Here is a 16685-nt window from a genome sequence, read left to right on the forward strand (position 1 = left end):
ATCGTTGGAAATAATAATATAATCGGCGTCGTTATACAGAAAACAAATAAAATAGACGCGAAGACAACCCCAGATAAACTGACCATTCAACGGTTGCAACCGCATGCCAACGTCGGCATGAGCTTGGAACCGCTGAACCAACGTTGGCATGCTTACTCGCTGTCCTCTCCACGTGGACAATTTTATTTTATTAACGGAACCCATTGTTTTGTCTAGGATGGGCTGTTGAAGAAAAATTGTTTGGTGCGGCTGATGGCATGCGTAAAATGGCACCACCTTATATGTTGTGGATTTTAAAACGTGTTTACACATTCTTTTTGTTTGTTTAAATTGTGTGCAGATCAGAGTACAAAAAAACCCATTATCCATAATACATTATCCTAGGTGTTAAAACTGAAGAAGATATAATCTTGCGTGCCATTCGGTGTTTGTTATTAATGTGTCACGACCCCTCTCTGGACGAGTACCCTTTGCTCCATGTCACTCATTGGATCATCTCGAGAAAATGTGTTTATGCTAAATACATATCTAGGGCGGGGCTGTGGGGTGAGTAGGGGCGGAGTGCTGTGGGGTGAGTAGGGGCGGGGCTGTGGGGTGAGTAGGGGCGGGGCTGTAGGGGTGAGACTGGGTGTGGCTGTGGGGTGAGACTGGGTGGGGCTGGAGGGGTCAGACTGTGTGGGGGCTGTGGGGTGAGTAGGGGCGGGGCTGTGGGGTGAGCAGGGGCGGGGCTGTGGGTGAGTAGGGGCGGGGCTGTAGGGGTCAGACTGGGTGGGGGCTGTGGGGTGAGACTGGGTGGGGGCTGTGGGGGTGAGACTGGGTGGGGGCTGTGGGGTGAGACTGGGTGGGGGCTGTGGGCTGGGAATGGGCGGGGACTGTGAGATGAAACTGGGCGGAGGCTGGGAAGGGGTGGGGGCTGGGGGTGAGACTGGGCGGGGCCTGGGAAAGGGTGGAGGCTGTGGGGGTGAGACTGGGTGGGGCTGGAGGGGTGAGACAGGGTGGGGGCTGTGGGCTGGAATGGGCGGGGACTGTGAGATGAAACTGGGCGGAGGCTGGGAAGGGGTGGGGGCTGGGGGTGAGACTGGGCGGGGCCTGGGAAAGGGTGGGGGCTGTGGGGGTGAGACTGGGTGGGGCTGGAGGGGTGAGACAGGGTGGGGGCTGTGGGCTGGAATGGGCGGGGACTGTGAGATGAAACTGGGCGGAGGCTGGGAAGGGGTGGGGGCTGGGGGTGAGACTGGGCGGGGCCTGGGAAAGGATGGGGGCTGTGGGGGTGAGACTGGGTGGGGCTGTAGGGGTGAGACTGGGCGGGGGCTGGAAAGGGGCGGGGGCTGGGAAGGGGCGGGGGGCTGTTGGGGGTGAAACTGGGCGGGGGCTGGGAATGAGTGGGGGGGGGTGTGAAACTGGGCGGGGACTGTGGACTGCTTCGGGGCGGGGGCTGCGGGGTGAGAAAGTGGAGGGTGGGCGGAGTGGGAGGGGTCGTGACGTCACGGTTTCTCGCGCCGCCCCCGCCTCGCGCCACCGTAAACAACCGCGCGCTTTTCTCTCCCTCCCCCACCTCCCCTCCCTCCCCTCATCCCCCACCTCCCCCACCTCTCCTCCCCTACCCGCCCCCACCTCCCCTCACCCGCCCCCCCCATCCCCTGACCCGCCCCCCACCTCCCCTCCCTCCCTCCCCCACCTCCCCTCACCCGCCCCCCCCATCCCCTGACCCGCCCCCACCTCCCCTCCCTCTCTCCCCCACCTCCCCTCACCCGCCCCCTCACCCGCCCCCCCCATCCCCCCGCCCCATCCCCCCCCGCCCCATCCCCGCACCCGCCCCCCTCCCCTCACCCTCCCCCCTCCCCCGCCCCGCCCGTCGCCTTCGCCGTCCCAGACTCGCGTTCGTCTTCCTTCTCGCTCCCCTCACGAACCCAGTCGAGATCGGCACTCGGTTGCAGAATTGTGTCGGGGTAAAACTTGGTCGTAAAGAGGGAAACGGTGGTTGTTGTTGTTGGTGGTGGTGGTTGTTGGTGGTGGTTGTTGTTGTTGGTTGGTGGTTGTTGTTGGTTGTTGTTGGTGGTGTGAGGAGGGGTGGGAAGCGGTTTCGAGTGCGCGGGAAACCACAATGGAGGCCGCGACCGACAACCCCGGAGTCTTCGCCGCAGAGTTCATCCTCAAGCGACGACATCGCAAGGTTCTCGCCTCAAATCGCCGCGCGAACACCTTAACACAACTACAACCGAGTAGCTAGTGGCTAAAGCGAAACAACTTCTTCGTATTTTGTGAGACGCAACACGCTAACTTGTATCCGGTGTCAATAAAGTTATACAAAGCTGCTCGCGCGCGTTGTGCCGGATTATAAGACGCACCCCTCGCTAATAAACTATTTTTTGTAAATTTAAATGCTTTTTATAATAATACAGAACAATTGGGGGGGGGGGGGGGTGCTAACGAAGTAAAAACAACGGAGTCGTGAGGTTTGAAGTTGTATTCGAGTGACGATGTTGTTTGAGTTTGTTGAGGCAAGCGCGCGTGTAAAGTTTACAGAGTGGGTTGTGTTTAAATGTTTGTTTTAAATGTTGTTTGTGTTTAAATGTTGTTTGCTTTAAATGTTGTTTGTGTTTACATTTTGTGTTTAAATGTTTTTGTGTTTAAATGTTGTGTTTGTGTTTAAATGGTGTGTTTGTGTTTAAATGCTGTTTGTGTCTAAATGTTGTGTTTAAATGGTGTTTGTGTTTGAATGTTGTTTGTGTTTAAATGTTGTGTTTAAATGTTGTCTGTGTTTAAATGTTGTGTTTGTGTTTAAATGTTGTGTTTAAATGGTGTTTGTGTTTAAATGTTGTTTGTGTTTAAATGGTGTTTGTGTTTAAATGTTGTGTTTAAATGTTGTTTGTGTTTAAATGTTGTTTGTGTTTACATGGTGTTTGTGTTTACATGGTGTTTGTGTTTAAATGTTGTTTGTGTTTAAATGTTGTTTGCTTTAAATGTTGTTTGTGTTTACATTTTGTGTTTAAATGTTTTTGTGTTTAAATGTTGTGTTTGTGTTTAAATGGTGTGTTTGTGTTTAAATGCTGTTTGTGTCTAAATGTTGTGTTTAAATGGTGTTTGTGTTTGAATGTTGTTTGTGTTTAAATGTTGTGTTTAAATGTTGTCTGTGTTTAAATGTTGTGTTTGTGTTTAAATGTTGTGTTTAAATGGTGTTTGTGTTTAAATGTTGTTTGTGTTTAAATGGTGTTTGTGTTTAAATGTTGTGTTTAAATGTTGTTTGTGTTTAAATGTTGTTTGTGTTTACATGGTGTTTGTGTTTACATGGTGTTTGTGTTTACATGGTGTTTGTGTTTAAATGTTGGTTGTGTTTAAATGTTGGTTGTGTTGATAGTGTACAGTGGCGTGTATCGTTTTACTATTGTGTAAGTGTGTATATTCTACTTGATACGTTTAATGCTGTGTGTTTACATTAAAGTCGACTGTACAGTATGTTGTAATGTTTATCACCTATATTGGTATGTTTAAAGTCTAATGTATAGTGGCTTGCGTTTATACGATGTTTTTGTAGTATTCAGCATGTATAGTGTTTGTAGAATGTATGTTTATATACGTTATTGAGTTAGTGTAAATATAGTTACTGTCGTGTATATACTGTTATGTGTGTTTAATGTGTAGTGATTCCTGTATTGTTTATAGTATTTAAGTGTTTCGTATGTATTTTTGTTTTATGTATAATGTTTGTATTTATAGAATATCGTGTTTGTGTAGTGTTCAGTGTGTGTTTATATACAGCGTTTGCATTGTGTACAGTATTTACCTTGTGATTTTTTGTTTACATATTTTTTTCTGTTGACGTTTAGTGTGTATATTATTTGTAAAGTGTGCATTGTGTCCATAATAAAGTTTTTGGGTTATATCGCGTTATTTCTAAATGTGTCGTAACCCTCCACCACCCGACACGGCCAATCAGCAAAAATGTGTCACGTTGACAAAAGACAAAATAGTTAACTACTTTAGCCCACCGGTGTGTTGGAGAGTGAATCAACTTCATTTACAATGTTTTGAGTACGACGAATTGCCCGATGATGCTGGATGTAATTACCAGCGAAACGTCGTACTAAAATAGTTGTAAATGAAGTTGATTCACTCTTCAACACACCGGTGGGCTAACGTAGTGAACTATTTTGTCTTTTGTCAACGTGACACTTTTTTGCTGATTGGCCGTGTCGGGTGGTGGAGGGTTACGACACATTTATAAATAACGCGATCTAACCCAAAAACTTTATTATAAATAATATCGGTCGCCAAAGCCTACGTGTTAAACTGTGCATTGTGTGTTATGTTTACAGATACACCACCATAAAGTTTGTATGTAGTGTGTACACTGCGCAGTAATTAGGTGTGAAATGTTTGTGGTTATAGTTATGTATTTGTGCAATTATATAAAACGTCCCACGGTTTTGTTGCAAGAGAGTGTTTTATGTGTGTGGGTGGTTTCACAAGCCATTGTTGTACTGTACTTACAATCTTCCACGTCTATGCTCCCGGCCTCCACCAACACGCACTGATCCGCGTGTTGTCAGTTATAGTGTCAGTATCTATTGTGTAATGTTAATGTGCGTGGTGTTATTTTCCCTCTTAAGTCCAGTCTTGTGTGCACCGTATAAATAGTATCGCATTGTTCTGGGCGTGTGGAGTGGTACATTATTTACATTCTGTATGGTACAAAACATCGCAGTATTCACTGTCGATGTGAATGCACCAGTGTTGTGATCGTGGCGATGTCTGAGTGGTGATGTTGATGAGTGTTGACCACAACGACCATCATGATGGTTGATATAATAATGAGTTTGTACCCGTGTCTCACTGGGGGGGGGGGGGGGTTCCGCTAGATCTATGCGAGTATATGACAAGGGCGGATTTGTGAACATCAAACATGCTCACTGCCCCTTAATAGGCGCTCGCAAAAAAAAACCCAGTGCCTGCCACAAGTCACTTGTCGATTCAAGACAATCGATGGGGCTGCCTTATTCTATTCTACCCGACGTTCGTGTGATGTTAGGAACAGGGCTTCTTCTCAAAACGCACTGTTGGCGACAGCTCTCCGGCGTGCTTTCGGGTTTGTGTCGTCGTTTTTGTTCGGCACGATGACGGCCCCCCGACGTCCTTCGCTCCTCCATGTGCTAATGAGCTGCTTTTTGGTTCAGTTCCTCAATAAGTTCTCGCAGAAGCCACCAGCACGTGGAGTAAAACGTCGGACTTCATGTCGATGTGTTTTCAGGTTGCGTTACCAGGTGTTGTTCAGAGTGATATCCGACGTTTCGCTCCACCTGCGGGGGGAGCTTCTGCAGGCCCTTATTGAAGAACTGAACCGAAAAGAGGCTCCTATTACGTAGAGCGAAACGTCGAACTCGCCGTGCAACCCAAAACACATTGGAGAGCTGTGATATTCTATAACGTGGGTTTAATTTTACCCTAAGTAATTCCCAAACTAGGTTCCCTCTCACACCCCCTGCTCACCGTTGGTTTCACCGCAACGCCGTCCCCAATCTACGCACACCACATCCTGATGTTTTGCCCCACACTCCCCCCCCCGCCCTCTCTTGCCTGTGTGTGTCTGTGCAACATCAACCTTCTTTCCCATGACACGCAGGGTAAACCTGAGTACCTGGTCAAGTGGAGAGGCTGGTCCACTCGGTGAGTCCACTCCAAACGCGCCGATTTCTGTCATCCAAACAGGGACCCAATTTTTCATACAATCAGATCTTTAGCTGGGCTTGCCTGTGAGGAGTCCTTTTACTTTCATTACTTTTATTTTCATTAATTTTAATGTTTTACCTACGTGACTTTACCGAAAAAACCTAAGAATATGAATCCTTGCAGTCACGAAAGCTTCAAATCTAGAATTCTCGCTTCCTTTTTTAAGCTTTCAGTTAACGAATTATGTTAGGGACACCACTCGCATAGTTTTCATATGAGGTTAGGATTTAGGGTTGGCTTAGAGTTCAGGGTTTGTGGTTAGGGATTAGAGTTTGGTATTACAGAGTTATGGTTTAGGTTAGGGGTTAGTGCTGAGGGGGTACATTTTTGGTTAGCGATTGATGGTAAGGGTTTTTAGGAGTTAGGGTTTAATGTCATGGTTTGAGACTAGGAATTGGCGTATGAGAATGGTTAGGTTTTAGGGGGTGAGGTTAGCATTTGGGGCTATAGTCTGGGGTTAGGGATGGTAGTACCTAAGACTTGCTCTACATCTGTGGGACAGCATTCTTGGCCTATGCTGAAGGATTATCTATCGCTATCAGTCACAGAAGCCAGTGTGGCTCTGTGGTTAACTCTCAGAAGGTTGTCCAAGTTAAAATCCAATTGAGCCCAACATCAGCCCTGCGGGGTCGAGATAATAAGTACTGCCTTTTTGGAAGTCGGCAGTGAATTATGGAATTTGCAGGGCTGCCAAGGGATGATTGTTGAATCTAAACTCATTTGTGCATGGAGAGACACGTGGTCTTTTGATTGTAGAATACATGAATTCATGCAAGTGCCTGCTGTGTCATGTTTAAAAATAAAGATACTCATTGCGGTTGCACATGCCTTAAATACTGTATCACGCATTCAAAACGTTTGGCTTCTGTGTGCACATAGCACCCACATGCTCTAAAGACACATTCTATACTTGCTGCCCACTGACCAGTTGCAAAAACACTCCCGAAGTTATTTTAATGCCGGGGTTGAACAGTAGTAATACAAATATTTTACAGTCCTTTGTCAATCCCCAACTGAATTATTACTTTCCCGTGTTAGTCAGTCATACTTCACCCTGCTGGTCAGTGCAAGTTGGTGAAGAAGGCGTGGGGTACGGGGGGGGGGGGGGTCCAGAACCGATTAGGAAATTACTTGCCTCTGATATTAGCCATGGTCAGGCCTCAAACTCGGATTTTTGAGTTCATAGTGCGGTGCACAAACCACTGAACCACCCCTGCTTCAGATGACAACCTATGGGAATATGTCACTTAAAGTGTTTTGTGCAAGCGGTCACTGATCCGCTAACGCTTATATCGCTCACCCCCAGCTGCCTTCTAAACCCCTCACCCAGCCCCCACGCCATCACCGCGCTGCCTTTCTTTGCTGACACTTGACTTTGAATTTGAACGTTTAACTGTAGCCTAATCAGCAGCGTGAATAGAAATGTGCACCTGCTGCGCAGAAGTGATCTCAATTGAAATGCAGTGCCGTTGTTTCTCCGCGCTAATGGAAAAAGAGACCGTAATTGGCCATCTGGCACCCCAACCCTTAAGAAACATCCCTCCTCCCCACCACCGCCACTACCCATTAAGCACTCTCCTAGTTTCTCAACCACTTGGATTTAGCAGCAGGCATCATGAAAGTGGATGTCTGTGCAGCAATAAATAGGATTTAGCAATGATATTTTTAAAGTGAATTGGCAATTTTATGTACCTTGTACAAATATATATTGCTTTTCCCTACTTGTTTTAACTCTGTGCCTTTTTACTGATGGAAAAATACCTCCCCATTTATTTCCCTTCATTAGTTGCTTCTGTGCAATAATGGCCTCCGAACTCTGATTTCGACTCACCATCTCTTTCACCGTCTTCAGATTATTTTCCTTTCTCTTGGCATCTCTACTCGAGGGTTAATTTTGTCTCTCACCTCTCAGTTGCCTTCATTGCCTTTGACCTGACTATTTTGTCTTCGCCTTGAACCGCATTTTAAAGCAGAAATCAATTCCCCCGACTTGGACCCAGAAACAATATTTTCAGACCACTTGCCGATTATTCTTTACCCAGCAATGCCAGGGCATATGCCGTCCTTGCAGCTGCCGCAGCAGTGTTTTCTTTACGGTACATGATATTCATCGCCAGGGGGGCTAATTCGCTTGACGTCTTGATGTAATCGCACAAGTCGCGACAGCAGCATGTGCTCACGCGGTGGTGGTGGCGGCGGTTATGATGGTGGTGGCGGTAAATGCGGGGGGTGCGTGGCAACTGTTGACTTCAATGCGTCTCCGTCCGTCGCAGACACAGCAGCTGGGAGCCCGAGGAGAACATCCTGGATCCTCGCCTTCTGGCCGCTTTCGAAAAGAGGTAGCGCCATCCACACCACGCCGCTTGCCATCTGCCAGGCGCGGTACCCTGCTGAATGAGGTTCAGCTGCTTAGAGCGGGAGGAGGGAGAAGTGGAGGGGCATGGAGGGTGGGGGAAGGTGGGAGGGAGTGAGGGAGGGAGGATGGGCGTATGTATGTAGTTGAGTTGTTCCAAGGGCATTGTTGCCGAGCGATGTCTTGGTTGTAAAAGGTCATTGTTGAGGTCACTTCCCTTCATTGATGTTGTCGTCAAGTGGTGATTTTAAAAGTTTGTGCAACGTCGTTATTGCCGAAGCCGTAGTTTTTCAGTCTGAGCTTTGTAGCCGGCCGACAAGTATCCTAGATTTCTGTGCCAGCGAAAGTATCCCCTCCCCCCCATTCATTTGTAAATTGTCTAACAAGCTTTGCTAGCGTCTGTTGATTGCTGCGCTTGGAAAGCTGTGCCTCAGAATCTGGGCTTTCTGAAGACCACATCTGTTAACAGGCTGTTGTATTGGCAGGATATTGAACATTTACCCCCCAACCCACCTTACCCTAGAGGATGTTTAATTATTTTTGGCCACTTAACAATGTTAGTCAAGTCATTCGGTGTAAAGTTTTTTTTACCATTTAACCGACATTTTTAATACATTGTTATTTTTGCTATTTAAAAAAAAATGTTATTCCAAATTATTTATACTAAAACAGGACTTTGAAATGCCGTGTCAGTAATGGGGGTTATTTCTGCCCAGACTTGAACACGTTGGTTAGTGCAGGTTGGAATATTGTGGCCACTAACAGTTCAGGTACCACTCCATTGATGTTAGCCGTGACTGGGAATCCAACTTAGGTCACCAGATTCATAGTGCACTGTTCTATCCGTTGCAATTGCAATTGCACAGGTGGAGATACTAAAAATAACAATGGTTATTCATTGTAGCTTAAATTGACCCAGAATATTTTTTTATAAATGTATCTCACTGGAAACCTTTACAGGTTGGGGTTTGCCACATGAGATGGAGATATACAGATGAAAAAAGTCTACTTATACATCATGTGTGCTTACTCTTTGGTTTTTTAGGTAAAGTCACGTAGGTATAAAATAAATTAAGTCATGACGTTTCGGGCGCAACACAAGTGCCCATCATCAGGTGGAAACAACCCCAGCAATAAACAAATTGCTGAAATGGGCAAAAAAAGTCGTGACTTAATTTATTTTCTACCTACCTGACTTTACCGAAAGAACCAAAGAGTATGGATTCCTGCAGTCACAAACTTTAAATCTAGATTGATCATGTGTGCTGTGTTTGTCTCCTGTGCATATTGTTTCGTGTGTGTGCATATCATATATGTGTCTTGTCTGTGTTCTGTTTATATCCGTTCTCTGTATGTCCTATGTGTGAATTCTGCGTATAACCTGTTTATATACGTCCTGAGTGTGTCTGTGTATAATGTATATGTCTATCAAGTGGTGTGTCCTGTGTATGTTTGGCCTGTGTTCTATTTCCTGTGTTATGCAACCACGCCCTTTGTTGTCCCCCCACCGCGACTGTGCCCTCCCAACAGACAACAGAGGGAAGTCGGGTCTCGGCGGCGAGGGAAGAAGCCAGTTGGGAGGCCGCGTAGTCAGGTGAGCCGTTGAGGCCCTATGAGCCGTGGTCTGTTGATAGCCTCATTGCAATGATGGTCCAACCTCAGTTTCTCAGCCACCGCTTAATAATAGTTATTTATTTACGCAGGAAAAGCCACACTGATGTTTGGCCGACACCCATTTACATTTTTTGTTTTTAGCTTTGTGAGGATACCGGAGAACCCGGAGAAAACCCATGCAGAATAGGGGGAGAACATGCAAACTTACATACAGGCGCCCAAGTCGGGAATCGAACTCAAGTCCTTGTTGTTGTGGGGCTCAAATGTTCTTACTGCATGATTTTGCCACCCCAAGTGATAAAACCAAATTATATAACGAAACCGAATTTTAAAAAATAACTTTGATTTAAAACTCAGTATCGATAATAAGGCCTATGATCAAATCATCAGGAATGCACCACGTTTGTTAGGCCTCAGAAACTAACCAGGGTAGTGTTTGGATTTCCGACCACCATACACTTCCATGGTGTCATTCTGTGGGGCAGTGCGACAGTATGGGCAGCAGAGGGTAGCACCACGAAATACGTTGTTGTACTTTGGCTCTACGCTATGTTCCCCACCTGCACAAACCCTCACTGATCAGCGTGGCAAAATATGGCCAAACAACCTTGGTGGCGAACATGGCATGGGGAGGCCTTCATCCAGCAGTGGATTAACAACAACTTTTAATTATTGTTACCCTTGTAACAATAATTGAATCGGGGAGTTGGGGAAGGGGAGCTCATTGTTATTTCTACCAGTTGTAGCACATTAGAAAGTTGATTTCCCATTTGCACAAATGTTGAGCATTGATTGTTTACAACCCTTAGCCACCATTGGAAATTCCACATTTGTGTGGCAGGGGCAAGTTTATCCATAAGACAACCACTTGTTTTCCCACAAAGTGGTTCTTATGTAATCAGTCTTTAATGGGACAGAGGGCTGATTAGACTCCTGACCAGGATTTGTGGTAGCAGTTGTCCATTTGTCAGCAATGTGTTCCAACCACTGCTCCCTGGCCATGTATAGCTATATAATACACTAGCTTTACTACCCGGCTTCGCCCGTGACTTGGATTCACGACGCCCGGCCGCCTTTGTCTCCCCAGTGGCGATGTTCACACACCACACCACTTACTCGTTTGAGGCTGAGTCGACTTAGGGGAGGCCCAGGACCAGTTAAAATAATCGTCACCGGTGGTGGTCGTGAACGGGAATCGAACTCGGGTCGCCGGGTTCGTAGCGTAGCGCGCTAACCACTATACTACAATGCGTTACGCTTCCACATGCGCGGGTCACGTGACAGATATGACGTTACAGCTCACTTGCCGTGCAAAAAATATATGCATTATTGAGCTCCCCCCCCACCCCCCCAAAAAAAAACAAGTGTATTTTTAAAAAAAAATTCCATGGTGTACAGTCTGGAAAGTACCCACATGGCAAATTTCCAGTTTGTTGCATGTCGGGAAGTACACTAAACATTTTGAACAGACACACATATTCACAACTTTGCCTTTTATATATATGGAGGTTAAGTGCTTGATTCTATTGAGCATTACTGTGTTTTGCGAGGCATGTAAGACTTCAACGTTGCTTTTTATACATTTTATAAAGGTGCAGTCCCACAGTTTGTGGCTCGTGCTGCTTGTTGCGGAACCTCCACTCGGAGGTTATGTGACTAATTCTTTGACTTATTTTTCCACGCTGGCCAGACGTCTTATAAAGAGTTGGGAGTATCCACATTTAACCTACCAGACATGACCCGATGAACTCACTGTGGTTGTACTCGTTTATACTGCTGGGTGGACAGCTGTGGTAAGGGGGGGGGATTTGAGAATCTTGGCCTTTTTTTCAACTGCCATGTGGATTAAAACGTTTCTATGAAGAGGTGTCTTGTACTGGCGAAACTGTCAATAATTTCATCATTTTCCGAAGATGGCTTACTCGGAGATCTCTGCAGTGCGCGTTTAACAGAGGAATCGTGGGATGCTTTTTACTGCAGGCGAGAACGCCGGCGGAGAAAGCATCCGGTGGGGGCTGCTCCAAGACCGCTCGCAAGGATGAGGGCAACCCTGCTCAGGGCGGCGCGGCGGCATCGGGGTGCGTCTCGCGACGCGACCACGTCAAGACGGCCGCCAATAACTCTGCCAAGAGGCGCAGGCCAAAGCCGGCGCTCGGAAGAAGCCAGGGCAGACTCGCGGACAACGGCGGCAACAGGCGGCACAAGAAAAAGGCCAAGAAAAAGAGGAGAAAGTTGGAGCCCGAGGCCTGTGGTGACGCTGAAAAGAGCAACAGGAAAAATAGTGATGCGGGGATGGCGGAGGAGGAGGAGGAAGGGAAGAAGGCACCAGCCCAGAGTATGTTGTCTCTCATGCTCGCGAAGAATCGTGACAGAGTCGCCGCTGAGAACCAGAAGGCGAAGCAGGAGAAAATCAATGCAGCCAAAGAGGACATGAAGAACGGAAATATAACGGCAACAACCAGGGCCACCGTTGCAACCTTGCTGGATCGGCCAAGGGGGGTGGCTATGTCGCCCGGCTTGGCTCAGGCTCGCGCTGGCGTGGCCGCGCGCGAGATGGCGGCCATCATCGCTCGCGTTTCCGAAGCGCTGCAGTCGGATCTGGACTCGGACTCGGACGAAGAGGAGCGGAGCCGAGGAAAACCGCGCCGGCTGGTAGCGGCGAATGGGAGCACGGCCGCCGCCTTTCCTCCGCCAGGGGCCCTGAAGAATGCTCACCCAGTCTCGGCGGGCAGCTGTGGCAAATTTGAGAGCGGCACAGCCGATGCCGCCGTACGGGCAAACCCCAGCACCCCGGTTAATCCCGCCGTGGGGCCCGCCACACCTTTCGTCCCTGTCACGGCCCTGGACCGTCTAGCGGCGGCGGCCTCGGACTGCCTGCCGATAGTGCGCGTGATGGACGGCTCCACCGAGCCGCCCGGCGGCGCGGCCGGTGAACGTGAGCGCGACCGGAGGGACGTGCCCGTCGGCACCAAGGACGTCGTGCCCTCGCAGGAGGCCGGCCTACGGTGGGCGCCTGTGCAGGCGCTGCTGCAGCACGTGTTCGTGACGGACGTGACGGCGCATCTGGTCACCGTCACCGTCAAAGAGAGCCCCACCAGCGTCGGCTTCTTCTCCATCGGCCGGGAGACTTGAGCGAGACCGGGGACGGGGGGGCGGTTTGGATGGGGGCGGAGGTCAAGGGGGAGGCCCTATTTCCGTGAGGAGACGGCAGGCAGCCAGCCGCGTTTTGTTGCGTCTTGTCTGTCCGCCTCCCGCACGTGTCTTAAAGTTTAATGAGATTTCCCCTCTATCAGATCTCAATCAAGATGTATTCACTTCCAAAGCTGTTGATGCCATGATACCATGCCAACACTTTCTACCCTCTGCCAGTTCCTGCAGCTACTGCACAGTATGATGCAAATATTTTTGCAGCACATTCCTTTGCTGACGCTTTGCTTTGCTGACCCTTGTACTGTAATTTGTCCTGATTCGAACCCCAGGATTCACTCGTATACAACAACTTAAGCACAAAATTATCTTCGCTTATTTATATCAGTGTCATTTTAGAAACATTTTCACTATGCTTCTGGTCATAGACCTTTACCGATAGTTTTCATTTATAATCGTTAACAGGGCAAAGACTTTGAAAGAACAGGGGTAAAGGGAGCATCGTTGTGATGCCGATCCTGTGCACCCTTATGGTTTATTTTTAATTCCCCTGCTTGAATTTTCTACGTTTTTAGCATTCACGATACGATCATGGATAATGCGCTGTAGTATCGGGTTCTTGTCATCGCTCTTGACTGAGCAGAGTGTTTCCCGATGGCCGATTGGACAAACGTAACGATCCAAAGCACTACGGGCTGCTCGCTGCGACGCACAGTAATGGCAGCGTCTCCCGCCCCAAGTTTCCATTGGTTGAGAAACGCTTGTGCGGCGTAAACAGTAATTACGATTGCCGTCAATTTCCAGGGTCTTGATAGTGTGACGACGTTTTAATGCTGAGGCCGTACCTAACCTTGCCTCCATTCCTGTTCGTGCCTTTACCGCACCGATGCCTTCTTTGCTCACACGGGTGAAACGAACAATGCTTGGATAACTGGGCTCTGGATAATGCGCCATTGCAAATAATTGTGTCCAGAAGTGTTTGATGGCTGATTTTTATTCATATTATTACAAAAGAAGAGCTTCCCTACATATTTTCATTCGGCTCTTTTACAAACCGATCCTTTCCGGGTTGAATGGCCCGTCCATATCGTCAATAGTGGTAATGCGCTTGATGTTTTTAATCATCACGAGATTCCCATGCGGTCGCCGGTTTGTCGTCACTCTAATATCTGGCACCAAAGATAACAGAGAATTAAGGTCATTATTACCAGGACCCCCAAACTGGTGTACGCCAATGTCCTAGGTACCTCAAGCTGTCGTCACCTTGTTACCTGGCACGGTGGGCAACAGAGAATGGGAATCAATAGTACCAGAATCCCCAGACTGGTGTGAGCCAATGTCCTGGGTGCCCCATGGTGTCGTCCCTCTGTTTCCAGGCACCATTGGCGGTATAGAGATAAGTATGTAAACACGAACATTATCACACGACAAAAATAATTTTTTTTTTTAATGTATATTATTATATATATTTTTTTTACGACTCTTCGTAAACAGCATAATTCCCGCCGAACATTCGCAGAATATCAAGGGAATACAGTAATGTTTTACGAGAAATCGACTTGGCAAGAGTTGTTACACGCAGGCTTGTCAATCCCATGGCTGTCAGCACCTCGTTGTTTTGCGGAGGCCACTTTCCCCTAGCCCCCACAGGAAATCCGTAGATCTTGGTGTTGCTTGTTCTTGTTAGGTCTTTAATTTGGTCACGGAGTGGGGTGTAATATTCAACCTTTTGCGAAGCCGCCTCAGTGAGTGTGCTGCGCGTTCGCTCGAACCTGATGGTAACATCGATGACAAGGGCAACCTCTCCTCTTGCAAAAATCAGGTCGGGTTTCCTCAGCTCCCCAACTTCAGTTTTGAAGCGTGGTTCCTTATGTACAGTCCATCCCAATTTTGTGGCTTCGGTTGCTAGGATGTCACAGATCTTATTGTGACGTGCTATCCTAGCTTTCTGGACTGCGGGACATTGGCCCAAAATGTGCGATATGGATTCTAATCTTGCGGAGCATTTTCTGCAACAGCGCAGTGCACCTACTCTACCCCTATTTATGCTCTCCCTTGTTGGGTATATATTGCTTCGTAGTTGTAGAGCAGCGATATAGTAGCATTGTTTCATGCCCCTGCACCGACGTAACCAAGCATTACTGACTTTGTCTCCTTCAAAATTTGCTATACCGGCACCCTGGACCGGTTTTTCGCACCATCTTTTGAACTCGTTCTGTCTCCAGTCGCATGGTCTTGGCTCTACAGCATGTTTAGATTCCAATTCAGTTTGAATAAAAGCTGGTACAGCGTCAATTTCACCGCCGGCGCTTACCCACAGACTCCGGAAATCTTCTTCGGCACCTAGTTGGGACACTAAATTGCGAGTGATTGCATCTGTCGAGTTCACGATGCGATGTAGTCTCCTCACCTGAATCGATGGGATCATACTCTCTAATTTCATAATGCCGAGGCCTCCATCTTGAGTTCGGGAGTACAGCAGTCCGTCGCAGGTAGAAGCTGGTAAATGGAGCCATTTCTTTATTGCGTTCCTTATTGCTTGGTCCAACAATCGTAGTGTTGACTTTTTGCAGTCTGAATGGTCTGCTGGATACAATAGCCTGGGGAGAGTGTAAACGTTGAGGAGCTCTACCTTCTGAGTTGGTTTAAGTGGTGCCTCATCAATCTTGGAGATCCAGCTGTTTAATTGTACTATCAGTTCTGGCTGCAGAATGCCGGTCCAAGGGCTGATTTTTAGTCCGAGATATTTTGCTGATTCATCCGGTTGAACCATGTTGACGTGCGCACTTGATATCTTCCATGGGTCACAGTTATTCACCGTATAAGAATCTTTGGTTGGGTGTAGCATGAAGCCCTGGCACTTTTTTGGTTGAAGCTCAAGTCCTGACAGTTTGCAGAATGATTCAAGAATAGCTATGTTACTAGCCATTCCTTCCCACGATTCGCTGACCAGTACCAGATCATCTGCAAATGCAAGCGAGGTAACAATGTCGGTGTCGATGCAGTATCCCGATCCTTGTGTTTCCAGGGCGCATATTAGTGGGTCCATCGCCAGATTGAACAGCAGAGGTGACATTGGGTCTCCCTGCTTCACACCGACTTGGATATTGATGTCTGGTGTCGAAATTTCGTTGATTTTAAATGAGGTTGTGCAGTTCTTGTAGGCGTTCTGAATTATGTTTACTATGTGCTCGTCCACTTTCCGTTGTCGCAGCACCCACAAGATATGCGCATGAGATACAGAATCGAATGCTTTTGCTACATCAATAAACACCACTGCTAATGGTTTGTGCGATCTTTTTGCATGCTTGATGAGATCCTGTAGTACCCTAAGGTTTTCTGAGCAGCCGGATGCGGTAATGAATCCACGTTGTCGTGGGTTGAGTGGGCATGCACGTCCCAGTCGTACGGTCAGAATTCTTGAGAACAACCTCACGATCATGGAGCCAATAGTAATCGGTCTCCAGTTTCCCAGATCTTTCAGCAGTTTCTCGTTCGCGACCTTTGGGATGAGAATCGTTCTATTCTTCATATCTGCTGGAATCATTCCTGTAACCAGCCATACGTTAAAAAGTGACGCTAGTACCCACCCTTCCCGGTCTGCTGTGCAGATTGAAGCTTTCGTTACGCCGTCTGGTCCTGGTGCAGACGCTTGTTTAATTGCATTGATGCCGGCCTTTACCTCTTCCACGGATATCATTGTTTCAAAATGTTCATTATTCGCTGAACCGGAACACTTGAACTGCCCCAAGCCTTTGAATGCAAAGACAGTTTCCCATTTTTGTCGATAAAAACCGTAGATTTCTGATGATGGAATCCTGCATATATGGCGGTCTGTATCGTCGAG

The 16685-nt window shown here is 47.6% G+C and overlaps 1 protein-coding gene across 1 annotated transcript; it reads left to right on the top strand.

The window, feature by feature from the left end:
- Window positions 1-1825: 1825 nt before the first annotated feature.
- Window positions 1826-12859, top strand: LOC144730303 (uncharacterized). The gene is made up of 5 exons (XM_078611004.1): window positions 1826-2170; window positions 5618-5661; window positions 7998-8063; window positions 9608-9671; window positions 11672-12859. Exons 1-5 carry the CDS (start codon window positions 2102-2104, stop codon window positions 12821-12823), a joined length of 1395 nt encoding a protein of 464 aa, XP_078467130.1. The 5' UTR covers window positions 1826-2101; the 3' UTR covers window positions 12824-12859.
- Window positions 12860-16685: the final 3826 nt, after the last annotated feature.

The sequence above is a fragment of the Lampetra planeri genome, chromosome 35 (genome assembly GCF_965212315.1).
Source record: "Lampetra planeri chromosome 35, kcLamPlan1.2.h2, whole genome shotgun sequence".
Taxonomy (NCBI): domain Eukaryota; kingdom Metazoa; phylum Chordata; class Hyperoartia; order Petromyzontiformes; family Petromyzontidae; genus Lampetra; species Lampetra planeri.